This window comes from Chrysemys picta, chromosome 4 (assembly GCF_011386835.1).
Source record: "Chrysemys picta bellii isolate R12L10 chromosome 4, ASM1138683v2, whole genome shotgun sequence".
Lineage (NCBI taxonomy): Eukaryota > Metazoa > Chordata > Testudines > Emydidae > Chrysemys > Chrysemys picta.
The window spans coordinates 155,191,317-155,207,332 of NC_088794.1; the positions used below are offsets into that span (position 1 = coordinate 155,191,317).

General features: G+C 50.2%; 1 protein-coding gene across 3 annotated transcripts in view; it reads right to left on the reverse strand.

Annotated features, from left to right (window-relative positions):
- Window positions 1-13,624: 13,624 nt before the first annotated feature.
- Window positions 13,625-16,016, reverse strand: part of LRFN5 (leucine rich repeat and fibronectin type III domain containing 5) — a 149,000-nt gene continuing 146,608 nt past the window's right edge. For all 3 annotated transcript variants that reach the window (XM_005308624.5, XM_005308625.5, XM_065594047.1), the window contains one exon: window positions 13,625-14,034. In XM_005308624.5, coding sequence (XP_005308681.1) covers window positions 13,946-14,034 — 89 coding nt within the window. In that variant the 3' untranslated portion in view covers window positions 13,625-13,945. The remainder of the gene's footprint in view (window positions 14,035-16,016) is intronic.

Below are 16,016 nucleotides of genomic sequence, written 5' to 3' on the forward strand. Positions count from 1 at the left end.
TGGGTAGACAGATGCTTCTGCTGTTCTCTGGCTTCAAGGTCTCCTGATCAATAACCTGTTGTTGTGGCATCTTTGCTGACACCATTGGAAGGACACATTTCCACCAGCGAGGAGGACTGGCATTGTTGTGCATTAGAGGAGAATGATTAATATAAAACCCGCCCCACCCAAACACCAGTCCCTCAGAGTGACGGGCACCACTGCCCTGGATTCCTGGAGGGGAGCTCTGAGCACTTTTTCATAGATTCTTAGCCATAAGGGACCACTGTGATCATCTGGTAGGACCTCCTGTATTACGCTTCCCTGAGGTTTATTAGTCAAACATCCAGTCTTAACTTAAAAATGGCCAGTGAGGGAGAATCCACCACAACCCTGGGTAAGTTGTTTCAGTGATTAATTACCCTGACTGTTAATAAACTTACACCTTATTGACAGTCTGAATCTGTCTAGCTTCAACTTCCAGTTGTTGGATCATGTTATACTTTTGTCTGCTATTCTGAAGAGCCCGCTACCAAATATTTATTCCCCATGTAGATACTGAGGGATTGTAATCAAGTCACACCTTAACCTTCTCTTTGTTAAACTAAATAGATGGAGCTCCTTGAGTCTGTCACTACAAGGCAGGTTATCTAATCTTTTCATCATTCTCCTGGCTTTTCTCTGATCCCTCTCCAATTGATCAACATGGCACAGTATGCCAGCAGCAGTCGCACCAGCGCCAAATACAGAGATAACATTATCTCTCTCCTCCTACTCAAGATTCTCCTGCTTATACAGCCTACGGACAAACCTAAGGACCGCCAGACATGCTTGCTTTCCATGAGGTGACCACGTGCTCTTTGGCATTCAGGGACTGTGTCCTGAGGACTTACTGAAGCATATCTATTAATGCTAATACATAGGTTATGAAGAAAAAGGTCGGATGCCCCTAGGTGATAGACAAGCCCATGACAAGTCAAATGGAAGTCCCAGAGCCTGGCAGCCCCCTCCTAGCACAGACTAAGACCTGCCTGCCATGTGTGTCTGTCTATATGGAAACCAGCCCACTCTGACTCCATCTTCAGAGAGGGTACCAGTGCGGCACTCATAGGAGCACGCTCAGAATCAGATACTCAGCTACTCCCCCAGGCCCCAGCCGATCGCTCTGAAAGGGCAACACACGCCACCCTGGCTGAACTCGGCTGTGCACGGCTAGCTGGCGAGGCTTTAGCTTCAGCCCTGCAGGACACGGTCAGGCATTCTGCAGCCATAGAACAGCAGGTCCCCACACGCTAGAGGAGTCCACACACAAGACAAGGATTCACACGGGCTGTCGTTGACCAGCTGCAATTAAAGCTCTTCACATGCTGCCTCATGCGGTGAGCAGTGGCTTGGGCTGGAGTTGCTCCCATAGGAGAATTTCCTCCACTAAGGGACTGAATTCAAGTGGCAGATGGGAGCAAGGACCCTTCCTCTTGAGACTGGCCCCGTTTTTCAGGTCTTGTGCCTATGCAGAGTGGGGGCCGGGGGCTGAGAACAGAACAGACCTAGCAATAGCAAGGGGTTAGACCAGGAAAGAGGCAAAGCCAGTGCTGGATGTCCCTTTGGAGTCAGCTTCGGGAGAAGGGTTACATCTTTTCTGTACTCAGCTTTGCTTTTCTAGTTTAATAGCCACAAAATGTGGTGTTGTTTTAAAGCCCAAGATGAAAGGCAAAGGCTCTAAAACATGTCTGTGGTTGGCACTGGCACCTCCTGGCACTTACAGATGGACAGCTTGGCCGTCCACTCCCACAGCTGGGCATCGGTCCCCAAGAAATGTCCCGTGCCTCTGGAGGCCTTGGGTCACCAAACACCGAATGAAAAGCAGCTCCCGTTTTCACTGAAGATGTGACGAGCAGTTCACTTCTGTCTCTTCAGAGATGACGCTCCGGTACCATTAGTGACTTTTCAGACTCAGCCAGCGTTGGGTTTTTGAAGGGTGGCAGCAGCACATGGCTGAAAACAGCAACGTTGCTAAGACCGAGCATGCCAGTGCTAGGCAACCAGCCAGGGGAAAGATTGCTGAACCATGCGGCTTATCATGCAAATGCCACCTGATGCTGCCTGGTCGTGATGGGACCACCTGGCACTGAAATGACAACAGAGCCCATTTCCATTTGTGTTGCCATGAGCCACAACCCCCGCTGTGCAATGAGCAGCCTGTGAGGCCGCCCACATGAGTCTCACAACAAGATGGCAATGCAGCTATAGACACCGGGGCCCAGAGCCACGGCCGTATTTACACTCCTAGCAGTCATGGATGTCAATGGAATTTAGCGATCTAAATACCTTTGTTGGTCTGGGCCCTGGACCCTAGATCTCAGGGTCATGGGTGCACCATAGAGACAGGCAGGCAGGCAGATGTCTCTGCTGTAGATCTGCTGGTGTCATCGTACCAGCTACCACATCTCAACCCAGAGGAGGCTGCATGTTGATGATAGGGGAAGTGGTCCCTTGTATACAGGGGGTCATATGCAGCCATGGTGGTGCAGGGAAGTGCAAATGACACCCTCTGGCATCATTCTGGCCCCTTGTGGCCCAGACCTTTGCCCTCCGGGTACGGCAGATGGTGGATTCCCTCCGGGGCGACCGACAGAGCCCGCAGCTTTAGTACTTAGGAGCTCCAGATGCAGAGGATGATACATAGACTCACAGACTCACAGACAGAAGGGACCATTTTGATCATCTAGTCTGACCTCCTGCACAACGCAGGCCACAGAATCCCACCGACCCACTCCTGTATCAAACCCCTAACCTATGTCTGAGTTATTGAAGTCCTCAACTTGTGGTTTAAAGACCTCAAAGTGCAGAGAATCCTCCAGCAAGTGACCCGTGCCCCACGCTGCAGAGGAAGGTGAAAACCCCCCAGGGCATCTGCCAATCCGCCCTGGAGGAATATTCCTTCCCGTCCCCAAATATGGCGATCAGCTAAACCCTGAGCATGTGGGCAAGACTCACCAGCCAGCACCCAGGAAAGAATTCTCTGTAGTAACTCAGATCCCACCCCATCTAACATCCCATCACAGGCCATTGGGCATATTTACCGCTAATAGTCAAAGATCAATTAATTGCCAAAATTAGGCTATCCCATTATACCATCCCCTCCATAAACTTCTCAAGCTTAGTCTTGAAGCCAGATATGTCTTTTGCCCCCACTGCTCCCCTTGGAAGGCTGTTCCAGAACTTCACTCCTCTGATGGTTAGAAACCTTCATCTAATTTCAAGTCTAAACTTCCTAGTGTCCAGTTTATATCCATTTGTTCTTGTGTCCACATTGGTTCTGAGCTTAAATAATTCCTCTCCCTCCCTGGTATTTATCCCTCGGATATATTTATAAAGAGCAATCATCTCCCCTCAGCCTTCTTTTGGTTAGGCTAAACAAACCAAGCTCTTTGAGTCTCCTTTCATAAGACAGGTTTTCCATTCCTCGGATCATCCTAGTAGCCCTTCTCTGTACCTGTTCCAGTTTGAATTCATCCTTCTTAAACATGGGAGACCAGAACTGCACACAATATTCCAGATGAGGTCTCACCAGTGCCTTGTATAATGGTACTAACACCTCCTTATCTCTACTGGAAATACCTCGCCTGATGCATCCCAAGACCCCATTAACTTTTTTCACAGCCATATCACATTGGCGGTTCATAGTCATCCTGTGATCAACCAATACTCCGAGGTCCTTCTCCTCCTCTGTTACTTCCAACTGATGTGTCCCCAATTTATAACCCTAAATGCATGACCTTGCACTTTTCACCATTAAATGTCATTCTATTACTATTAATCCAGTTTACAAGGTCATCCAGATCTTCCTGTATGATATCCCGGTCCTGCTCTGTATTAGCAATACCTCCCAGCTTTGTGGCATCCGCAAACTTTATTAGCACATCCCCCAGGCACACTAGCCTTGACCCTTCCCAGCCAGCTCCACTGATTCTGGGCACTGCTTTGGCCAGCTGTGGTCCCAGCCCTATCTGGCAAGCGGGTTGTTGTGCCACTTTGCACTGCTCCCTCCCACCGATGGACTCTCCTTCCTGGGGGCTGGGAACTACGATCTCCTCTGGCTGCTGGCAGACACCACTCTGGGGAGCATCTTGTGCAGACAGTGATATGCTGACAATGGTCAACCACCGTCTCCCGCAAAGTCTCCTTAGTCTGCAGTGTACCTGGGCCAGGGGAGGCCATGTGCTGTCAGAGGGGAGCCAGGGCACCTGGCCATTTGTTTCCATCTAAACCAGGAGCAGGGGCTTGGCCCCCACCTGCAGAGCCAGCTCGTCACGCTGCACTGCCCTCACCTGGGCATGTGGAGTGCTGCGACAGGAGATGCTCAGTGAGCCAGCAAGGGGCCCTGGGGCTCGCCTCCCCTCAGAACTGTGTGCGCTGTTCGCTTCACAGCCCAGCAGCTGGCTGAAATCGGGCCCATTCCCGGGCCACCGGATGTTCTTCTGACTCACGTGGGAATCAGGGGACTGTAGCAGTAGCTCCTGCCTAGGCACAGAAATCACCCCGTCCCTCCCCATTAGTAGGAGCCTTGCCAGCAGATCGAGGGACGTAATCGTTCCCCTCTATTCGGCATTGGCAAGGCCACATCTGGAGTATTGCGTCCAGTTTTGGGCCCCCCATTACAGAAGGGATGTGGACAAATTGGAAAGAGTCCAGCGGAGGGCAACGAAAATGATCAGGGGACTGGGGCACATGACTTATGAGGAGAGGCTGAGGAAACTGGGATTGTTTAGTCTCCAGAAGAGAAGAATGAGGGGGGATTTGATAGCTGCTTTCAACTACCTGAAGGGGGGTTCCAAAGAGGATGGAGCTCGGCTGTTCTCAGTGGTGCCTGATGACAGAACAAGGAGCAATGGTCTCAAGTTGCAGTGGGGGAGGTCTAGGTTGGATATTAGGAAACACTATTTCACTAGGAGGGTGGTGAAGCACTGGAATGCGTTACCTAGGGAGGTGGTGGAATCTCCTTCCTTAGAGGTTTTTAAGGTCAGGCTTGACAAAGCCCTGGCTGGGATGATTTAGTTGGGGATTGGTCCTACTTTGAGCAGGGGTTTGGACTAGATACCTCCTGAGGTCCCTTCCAACCCTGATATTCTATGATTCTAGGATTCCCTGCAGTCTGGTGGCAGAATTGTGAGCCGAGACCCCTAGGAGCCTGCTTCAGCCCCTGGCTGCCTGCGGGGCTGTGAGGATGTAGGCGGACAAGATCAGCGCAGATAGATCAAGTCAGGAGAAGAGCTTGTTGGCTGGAAGCGGTGGGAAGGGGAATCACAAAGATGGCTGCATGGAAAGAGATTTTAAAATTGAAATAAAATCCCACCAAACTGCCAGCAAAGCCGGTGTCGATGTGACGGTGACACAACCGACCTGTAGAGCAGGCTGCTGCCCAGTGAGAGGCTCTGTCCTGAGCATGCTCAATGAGGCACTTGCAGCCTGCCTCACCCGTAGGGTGACCAGATGTCCCGATTTCATAGGAGTAGTCCCAATCTTTGGGGCTTTGTGTTATATAAGTACCTATTACCTCCCACCCCCGTCCCAGTGTTTCACACTTGCTGTCTGGTATCAGAGGGGTAGTCGTGTTAGTCTGAATCTGTAAAAAGCAACAGAGGGTCCTGTGGCACCTTTAAGACTAACAGAAGTATTGGGAGCATAAGCTTTCGTGGGTAAGAACCTCACCTCTTCAAATGCAAGAAGTGAGGTTCTTACCCACGAAAGCTTATGCTCCCAATACTTCTGTTAGTCTTAAAGGTGCCACAGGACCCTCTGTTGCTACTTGCTGTCTGGTCACCCTAGTGACCCGCACATCTCCTGCATGACCAAAGAACAGAAATCATTGTGCAGTGTGACATGCTTTGGCCGTCCCTGGTTTATAGTGGGTGGGTTTATACCTGGTGAAGTGAAAGCTCCGTTTTGATTCATTAAAGAAGGAAAATATCCACCAGTGTCCTTGTGACGAGTCCTCGGGCTGGTCCTTTGGCTTTTCCAATAGAACTGTTAAACAGGCAACATCCACGCGAGTGGGAGGGGAGAAGCATGAGAACACGTTTTCAAATCTTCCGTCAAGTACAAGACCTGAATCTGAGGGTGCAAATCAAGTTGCTGAGTTAGTAGTTACCAGGTGCCAGGTTTTGCACATACATCTGACCCTATGGAAAAGTCCCATAGCATTCGATAACATTGACAACCCCATTATGAAATCCTAGAGGATGGTTTAAAACCTATAGAAAGAGTCTAATCTCCATTGCATCCTTTAGATTTTTAGAAAAATGTATATGGAGCCCTATTACCTTTCTATCCACCACTATTGTTTCCTCATCCCTATTACATCCTATAGGACTTATCCATTAAGATGCATATGCCAAACCTATAACTGTTTCCAAACTCAGTCATTTCCCAGTGCTAATCTCAGGTAGTTGGCCATGCAAAGCTGTGACATTTGTATTGGATAGTGAAGATACAAATGCATGTTTTGCGCACACAGAAAAATGAAGACTTGCTGAAAAATGGGCTTTTGGAGTTAAGGTCACTGTGCTCTGGTAGAAGAGTTGGAGAGGCACTTCAAAGGGACCTGAGCATTATTCAAATAAGCCTCTTTTTATTTTTTTTAAATAAGTTTAGTATAAAATGGTGGCAGTGCCTGAAGACGCCACTGCATTCAGCGCTAGCTGCAGTAGCAACACGTCCGCTCCCTTTCGGACATGCTGCACGAAGGCCTCTCGCATTCCGGCGCCGGGATGTTAGGAAAGGGACTCCCAGCCTTAGCTGACAAAAGCCCAGCTCCGTTACTGTGCAAAAATATAGTCATCAGCAACTCCTGACTAATTCACAGCACCGGACGAAGACAAAAGTTATGAGTGAAATCCATTTGGATCTGTCAGGTGAAGCAGCCAGCACTGCAGTTTTCTCCTGCCAGGATTCATCGGCGTCTTCGTCTTTTCGGTGGCTCTGACCTGGAGGTTGTTGATTGCCCCCTTCCACCTTTGCAGTCGGGACAGAGTTGTAAACATCCCCTCTCCTGTGGACGCCAGTCCGCGTGACAATACTTCCAGCAGAACTGGCTCTCTCGTCCTCTGGTTTGCCTGACAGGCTGAGTGCTGGAAGCAAGTTGCTCTGGGGTCGGCGGGCGATGGCTAGCTCTGGTGTAAACACAGAAGCCAGCTGAATAAGCAGTTGGGGCCAGTCTGACGGCTGTACAAACCAGGGGCCAGTGGAGCAGTGGGTGGCCCTGCTGCCCCTATAAAATACCACAAAAGCAGAGACGGTGCATGTAGAGCCACCACAAAATAAGCCTGTGGCCATCTCTAGCCACAGTGGTATGTGACTGGCCTTCCAGAAGGGGCTCTGTAAAGGCGGGTGAAGCTCGAGGGGTGCAGGGCCTTGGTGAACAGGAGAGAGCTGGAGGCCTCGCAGGGAACCTCTGTCCCTAGTGACTCACCAGCTGCCAGGATTACTGAGCTGAATGGAGGCCTGGCCCAGCTGGCCCCACTGAAACCCTCTCCTACGGCACACAGGTCAGACTGCCCAGCCCGTTATTAATTACCGCTATCCTAGCACTGAGCACAGGGCCAGGCACCACAGCCACTGCCCCACCCCAAAGCTAAACCCGTTGGCCTGCTCCTGGGCCTGCCCCTTGGCAGCTTGGAGCTCAGAATCATTGGTGGGAAGTGGCCCTGGGTGGGGGGCCCTGACAGAAGGTCTTAGGCTAGGTCTACACTACCCGCCTGAATCGACGGGTAGAAATCGACCTCTCGGGGATCGATTTATCGCGTCCCGTGGGGACGCGACAATCGATCCCCGAATCGGCGCTCTTACTCCACCAGTGGAGGTGGGAGTAAGTGCCGTCGACAGAAAGCGGCAGAAGTCGATTTTGCCGCCGTCCTCACAGCGGGGTAAGTCGGCTGCGATACGTCGAATTCAGCTACGCTATTCACGTAGCTGAATTTGCGTATCTTAAATCGACTCCCCCCTGTAGTGTAGATGTACCCTTAGCTCCAGCAGCCCGGGGCGTGGAGCACTCAATGACAAGACTCTGCCCACACATTCTTAGAAGGATTTTCACACCCTTTCCCTCAGACACACACAATTCTCCCCCCCCCCCGCCCTCTCCCACCCCCACACAGAGCTGCCCCCAACTTGGGCACACACAGACATGCACGCATTCCCCCCACACACAGAGTCATGCAAACACACACACACACACACGGCCATGCACACACGGTCATGCACACACACGTGGACCTACCCACTCATAGAGCCATGCACAAACACATGGTCATGCACATGTGCACACACACGGCCATGCACACACACACATGGACCTACACACACACAGAGCCAAGCACACACACACACACACACATACATGGCCATGCACATGCACGCACACACACACAGAACCATGCACATGTGTGCGCGCACACGCACACACACACACATATTTCATTGCAAAGCAGAGGCCAAACAGCTGGCACTCAGGAAGCAGGATGGCAGAGCAGCCTTTGGCACACGTGCCGCCAGTGTGATCCCTCACCCCCAGGGCGTGAGTGTTGACTCTCCCCTTCCCTAGACCCTGCTGCCTGGATGTCTGGACCTCTGAGCCTCCCCCCCACCCCCACCCCTACCCAAGCCTGCTTGTCCCTTGGGTCTGCATTGGTTTAAATTAGTCTCTCCTCCCTTTCCCTTCATCCCACTTCTGGTCCCACCTTATCCAGTTCCGAGCACCCCCCTTGCACCCACAGCTCTGCGCCCCACCTCCCCAAATACCACGCTTGCCTGAGACCCCCCCACTCCTCTTACCTTGGGGCTCTGCAGGGCCGGCCGGCCTCATGCCGGCCTCGGTGGGTGAGCCCCAGGGAGCTGCCCGGCCCACTGGGCTCCTCCCTTGGCTGTATGTACAGCAACGCCCTGTTTCACCACAACAGCAACGCCCTGGTCCTTCACAGAGCAGAGAACATTTGGAATGACAACTCATCGGGAGCACTTGTGTGCCATCCTTTCTGTCCGCTGACACTAGCTCCCCTGCTTGTCCCTTACCCGTCTCATCAATGATCTCCGTTAGTTCTTCTGACCCCTCTCCCGCTACTGACGAAAGTGCCTTCCCGTTTCTTTGCTGGGGACAACGCCCATTTATCTCTTACCTTGCTGAGTCTCGTTGGCTTGGCTGCACAAGAACCACACCCATACAATGGAGCTGGTTTCACTCCCCCACTCACACAGGAACCCAGCCTAGTGTGTCGCTAGCTACAGACACAAATGGGAGCTCTGTCCTGCTCCTCAGTTACTCTGGGGCAAAGCTTCCAAGGGTGTGAGATTAGATGCTTCTATTGAAAGCTGGTGAATGTTTGGGGATTGACTGACTGACCTGGGGCCGGTGGGGCGAATCCAGCACCGGTGGTTTACTCAGCCCCAGTGAAGGGTTCCCAGCGCCCGTTGAATCCAGGGAGCTGTGATGACTCTCACCAGCCTGGTTCTTTGCTCCTACCACATGATGGAATTTGCAAGGTTTGCCAATAAATGAGTATGTTCCACAACGGTGACGTTGTTCTTTGGTGATAGGAGGATGCAGCCCTAAATCTGAATCAAGTGCCCAATGTGTAGACGTGCTTTGAGCCCATGCTAAACAGCAGCTGTCCAGGGTCACCAATACAGCAGCAGACTTGCTAATTATTATTTGCCATCGGTCCTCAAAAAAGTGCTTCACATTTCTCCTTGCAAATCCTGATTCATGACTCCAGCAAAGCCTGCCGTTACAGAAGGTGGCTTGCTAACTAATACTGAGCTGACGGGCGAGACGTACCTTGACAATTAATTAAGCGGCTATAAAGAGGAATCGGCAAGTGAAAAGGAACACTGGTATGTGCATGAAAGCTTGAAATTGGAGCTACGGAACAAGGTAGTAACATGATATTACTATGAAATGAAACCTCGAGAGCTGAGCTGGCCCGTGCCTGGAGGTCTGGGAGCTAGTGCTCTGGTTGAGTAGAACTTTCAGCAGCTGCACAGGCTTGGAGGTTGACAGAGAATTTCAAAAGGAGGCAAGTCAGGTCTGATCCTTTCTCTAGAAATTGTAGGGTTTGGATCATAGATTCACATCTTATTTAGTGATGCATTTGTCTTGGAGGCTTGAATGGCACTCTTCTCTTTGGAGAAAGGGCCCGTGCCCTGTGGCTCCTGCAGTAGGCTCCAGTATGAGATGCGGTGATGTGTGGGCACCAGTTTCTATGTTATACAAACTAAATACTTTTCTTGGCAAAATTAACATAAGCCCTTTTTCAGACTGGAGACAAGCACAACCAGACAGTACGGCGTCAAACCCACGGACACGTTCCGGGTATTCCCAAGGAACAGGTACATACCATTATTACAATCCATGTAAAATGCAGTGTGGGCCGTGGCACTCATTGCAAGCATGAGGGTGGTAGGTTCAGTTCCTGACCCACATTGTAATTACATTTTGCTTCTCTACATTCCTCTTGAAATGTCAAGTGAATATGGAATTTTTCTGCTCCTCCCGTCCTAAAGGCCAGCCCTTTACACTGCTCGCTCTTCGGGGCAGGGGCTGTATTGTCGATATGTTTGTACAGCACCAAGCACAATGGGCCCTGCCCTAGGGACGGCCCTGAGGCATTAGTGCAACACAAACACTGTGGCTCGTGCAGACACTGTAGTGGTGGCGTTTGTAAGGCTGTTTGAGGTTCTTGAAGAGAAAGGCGCACGCACCCCAAACCTCTATTTGAAAAGTAATCTATGCCTGGAACCGTTCAGCGCCTCGGAGCAGCGTCAGGCACGTGTGGAGTGCAGGGGGCCCTGCACTCTGGCCCCAGCTCCCCGTTGACGGGCTGTGTCTCCATGCAAGAGGCTTGTGAGCTGGTTGTACCATAGGGCTCACGAGACACCGGGGCATTGGGATGGGTTCTTAGTTAAGCATTTGTGTGGAATGTTCAGCAGGTCACGTGCCCAGCGTGAGATCACGGTCTCTGTTGTCAGAGGTGCCACCATTTGGCTGAGACGTAACCCACAAGACTGACCACGCCGAGAGCAGCGGTGTTAGCCTTGGCCTCATGGCAACTTTATTTAGTGCACGGTCAGTGGCTTCCTCATTACCTACCTCTCCCCTGCAGCATCGATGGGACGCAGTGTTCGGAGCCATTTGCAAAGGGAGGGGAGGAGGACTCAGGCCACACCCTGTGCTGGGAAAACAGATGGAAAAGACTTGACCCCCCGCAGTGCCACCCAGAGCACCAACCAGCACAACGAACGTGCTCTTCTGCAGGGTCTTCCTGAGCCGCGGGGAAGAGTTACTCCTGGCTCAGCACTGCCCGGAGAGGGAGAAAGGGATCCGCTTGCTAATGAGCTATTGGACCGCAAAGAGCACAGCGTCAGTGGCGGACGGATGCCGTAGGGCGATAGGATGAATGCCAGGGGAGCCAGGCGAAATCCTGCTAGTGCCTCTTTAAATGCAAACCCTGGATACTCTTCTTCTCTCTGCTTCAAACCGTGCTGTTGTGTTGCACAAACAGCTGCCAAGTGCCAGCCCCAAAAGGGGAAGCATGTTATTAGGGGGAGGGGGTGGATCGATTAGTGTTAAATCATAGACTCATAGACTTTAAGGTCAGAAGGGACCATTATGATCATCTAGTCTGACCTCCTGCACAACGCAGGCCACAGAATCCCACCCACCCACTCCTGTATCAAACCCCTAACCTATGTCTGAGTTATTGAAGTCCTCAAATTGTGGTTTAAAGACTTCAAGGTGCAGAGACTCCTCCAGCAAGTGACCCGTGCCCCACACTGCAGAGGAAGGTGAAAAACCCCCAGGGCCTCTGCCAATCTGCCCTGGAGGAAAATTCCTTCCTGACCCCAAATATGGCGATCAGCTAAATCCTGAGCATGTGGGCAAGACTCACCAGCCAGACACCCAGGAAAGAATTCTCTGTAGTGACTCAGATCCCACCTCATCTAACATCCCATCACAGACCATTGGGCATATTTACTGCTAACAGTCAAAGATCAATTAATTACCAAAATGAGGCTATCCCATCATCCCATCCCCTCCATAAACTTATCAAGCTTAGTCTTGACGCCAGATATGTCTTTTGCCCCCACTGCTCCCCTTGGAAGGCTGTTCCAGAACTTCACTCCTCCGATGGTTAGAAACCTTCGTCTAATTTCAAGTCTAAACTTCCTGATGTCCAGTTTATATCCATTTGTTCTTGTGTCCACATTGGTACTGAGCTTAAATAATTCCTCTCCTTCCCTGATATGTATCCCTCTGATATATTTATAAAGAGCAATCATTCTCCCCTCAGCCTTCTTTTGGTTAGGCTAAACAAGCCAAGCTCTTTGAGTCTCCTTTCATAAGACAGGTTTTCCATTCCTCGGATCATCCTAGTAGCCCTTCTCTGTACCTGTTCCAGTTTGAATTCATCCTTCTTAAACATGGGAGACCGGAACTGCACACAGTATTCCAGGTGAGGTCTCACCAGTGCCTTGTATAATGGTACTAACACCTCCTTATCTCTACTGGAAATACCTCGCCTGATGCATCCCAAGACCCCATTAGCTTTTTTCACAGCCATATCACATTGGCGGCTCAAAGTCATCCTGTGATCAACCAATACTCCAAGGTCATCGTCCTCTTCTGTTACTTCCAACCGATGCGTCCCCAGTTTATAACCCAAATTCTTGTTATTAATCCCTAAATGCATGACCTTGCACTTTTCACTATTAAATTTCATCCTACGACTATTGTAGTCATCTGCAAACTTTATTAGCACATTCCCACTTTTTGTGCCAAGGTCAGTAATAAAAAGATTAAATAAGATCGGTCCCAAAACCGATCCCTGAGGAACTCCACTAGTAACCTCCCTCCAGCCTGACAGTTCACCTTTCAGTATGACCTGTTGTCGTCTCCCCTTTAACCAGTTCCTTATCCACCTTTCAATTTTCATATTGATCCCCATCTTTTCCAATTTAACTAATAATTACCCATGTGGAACCATATCAAATGCCTTACTGAAATTGAGGTAAATTAGATTCACTGCATTTCCTTTGTGTAAAAAAAATCTGTTACCGTCTCAAAGAAGGAGATCAGGTTGGTTTGTCATGATCTACCTTTTGTAAAACCATGTTGTATTTTATCCCAATTACCATTGACCTCAATGTCCTTAACAATTTTTTCCTTCAAATTTTTTTCCAAGACCTTGCATACTACAGATATCAAACTAACAGCCCTGTAGTTACCCGGATCACTTTTTTTCCTTTCTTAAAAAGAGGAACTATGTTAGCAATTCTCCAGTCGTACGGTACAATCCCTGAGTTTACAGATTCATTAAAAATTCTTGCTAATGGGCTTGCAATTTCAGGTGCCAGTTCCTTTAATATTCTTGGATGAAGATTATCTGGGCGCCCCAATTTAGTCCCATTAAGCTGTTCGAGTTTGGCTTCTACCTCGGCTGTGGTAATATCTACCTCCATATCCCCATTCCCATTTGTCATCTACCATGTGAAGTGTGTAGGGATCTTTTGGAAGGAATGGCATCACAGACCTGTGACATACAGTTAGCATTTACCAAGCCCTGCCTTTATAAATCAGTCAGCATGCAAACTCTGCCATAGTAAAATGTTTATTTGTTAAGGTGATATAAGTTACTGAGCATTTTACAGTCTGTGAATTCACCACTGGCAACATTTAACACGAGTTCATATGGAAGCTGTTGCCACCATATTATTTATTTAAAAAATCTTGAAGGCCAGAAAAGATATTTATAATGAATGTCGAAATTGGGGGGTGGGGAATCCAGGAACCGGGAAAGCATGTTTATCCAAGGGAGCCCATCTCCAGGGCCTCTTGGGGCAGGCTGTAGATGTCAAATGAGAGTTTCTGCTGGGGTGAGAATTGGTTCAACAGATTAATCTTCAGTGAGTTGGATCATGTTGTTTTTTGCTGCGTGAAAACATCAATGGTAACACTTTCTGGAGGTGGCAGAGGGCAGGCATTCTTCAGCGCAATTCTCGGGTCTGTGAAAAGAACCAAAACAAAGACAATAAGGAAATAGGGGGTATTACTTAGCCAGTCAGTTAATCCCACGTCCTACAAATGCAGGGCCAAAGAGAGGATGCAGAAAAGCTTTTCGGACAGGTATAGCCCAACTACCATAGCATAACCAGCCCCCCACACTCTGTGCCCGTGAACTGCAGCCAAAAGGGGAGACAGGGGTTGGCAGATCATTTTTGAAAAGTCAAATAGAAATGAGACCGCTTGCCATTTACCCGCCCACAGCTGATCAGTGCTTTTCAGCACAAGGAGGGGCTGAAAAGAATCCCTCTTGCACTGTTATAGGGTGACTGTTTGCAAACACAACTGCCAACCCATGGCAAACAGAGCCGGGTGAATAATGAAGAAAAAACAATGAATGGAGTAAGTTACCCCCCCCCCCAATAGTTAATTGAATACATTATTTAACTAACCCCTTGTATTCAACCCGCAGTAACTGAAAGGCAGAAGCCAGAGCGGTGGAGCCCACTGCAGTGCAAACAACTAGGGCAAAATATTGCTCTGCAATCCATCGTTTGTCTGCAAATTCCAGGGCTGCTCCTTGTCTCATTCAAGCCAATGACAGAACAGTCACTTGGTTCTGTGGCGGGAATCTCACCTTTCATGTGCTTTGACCGATTTATACCGAATCCGCCCCACACACACTGTCCCAACAACAAAACTTCAACTGACCCCCTCCTAGCTCATCTAGTGCCCCATTAGGTGGGAAGGAATTTTTTAGACACTAGTCTAATAACTGACATTTTAAAATGCCATGTTGTGTGTGTGGCAGTTTAATAGGACCCAGACTGTCTATTTTAAAACTGCTTCCTAGTTTGCTGAGGTTTTCAGAGGCCGTCAGCCTGCTCCCCAAGATCAATTATTCCAGGCCCAGCGGTCCCGTCCGGCAGGTACAGTCTGCAGAAGGCTGACGCTGGCTGTGCTACCCGGTCCAGTGGGCAGAGGATGGGATACAGTGACAAAATGCCACCAGCTTTCTGCCCACGGCTCCATCTTGGGGTGGGATTTTCCCCTGCAGGGCAGGCTGTGAGGTCCCTACACAACCCCCTCGGCCCAGGATCCTGAGGGGTTGGGGGGATTCCCGAGGATTCCCATGGAGACCCCATGGCTCCACCCGAGTTCCAGCTCCCCCAGTCCCGCCCCCCAGTACAGCACCAATGGTGCACAATGGGTGTGAATCCCAGGGCTGGTCGGTCTGCGGGGAAGTGTCATGAAGCTGGCTGGAAATGAGGGCTAGGAGCATGACTGGGACGGAGGCTCCCTATGCAAACTGGGACGGGGTGAATTTTCAAATGCCCTCCTGCTCTGACATGCAGCAGGTGACATTTCCATGAAGGGATCGTGGCACTCAGCGGCCCCAACGAAGGGCAGGGCCCCGTTCGACCAGGCCCTAGATACGCACCTGGAAGGGGAAGATGGCCCTGCCCTAGGGTGACCAGACGGCCAGTGTGACAAATTGGGACAGGTGGGGGGTAATAGGCGCCTCTATAAGACAAAGCCCCAAATATCAGGACTGCCTCTATAAAATGGGGACGTCTGGTCACCCTCTCCTGCTCCAAAGCGCTGAGTCTCAGGCAAGTGACAATGGCACACGTGGTAAACGCACATCCCTGCAAAGGTGGGGCGAGAGTTCTTCAGGCAGGGAAAACCATCTCCTGGTCTCAGCATCGTGGGGGGCGCGTGTCACCCTCAGCTTCCACAAACCTGCTGTGCTCCGGTGCTGGCTGGGTGCTTGTATGGGTGCAGTTTGAGTCAGCATCCTTGCAGGCAGGTGAATGGAAACACAGAAATGAAGTGGTATTTTTACAGGTAGCTGGTAGTCTGAAAGCAAATGAGTGCACAGCCAGCTAGCTGTGTTATCTTGGGCCTAAGTGCTGGCTTTATCAGGAAACAACCTGTCCCTAAAGTGCAAAAGTAGGATACAGAGCTCTTAAAAATCTCCTTA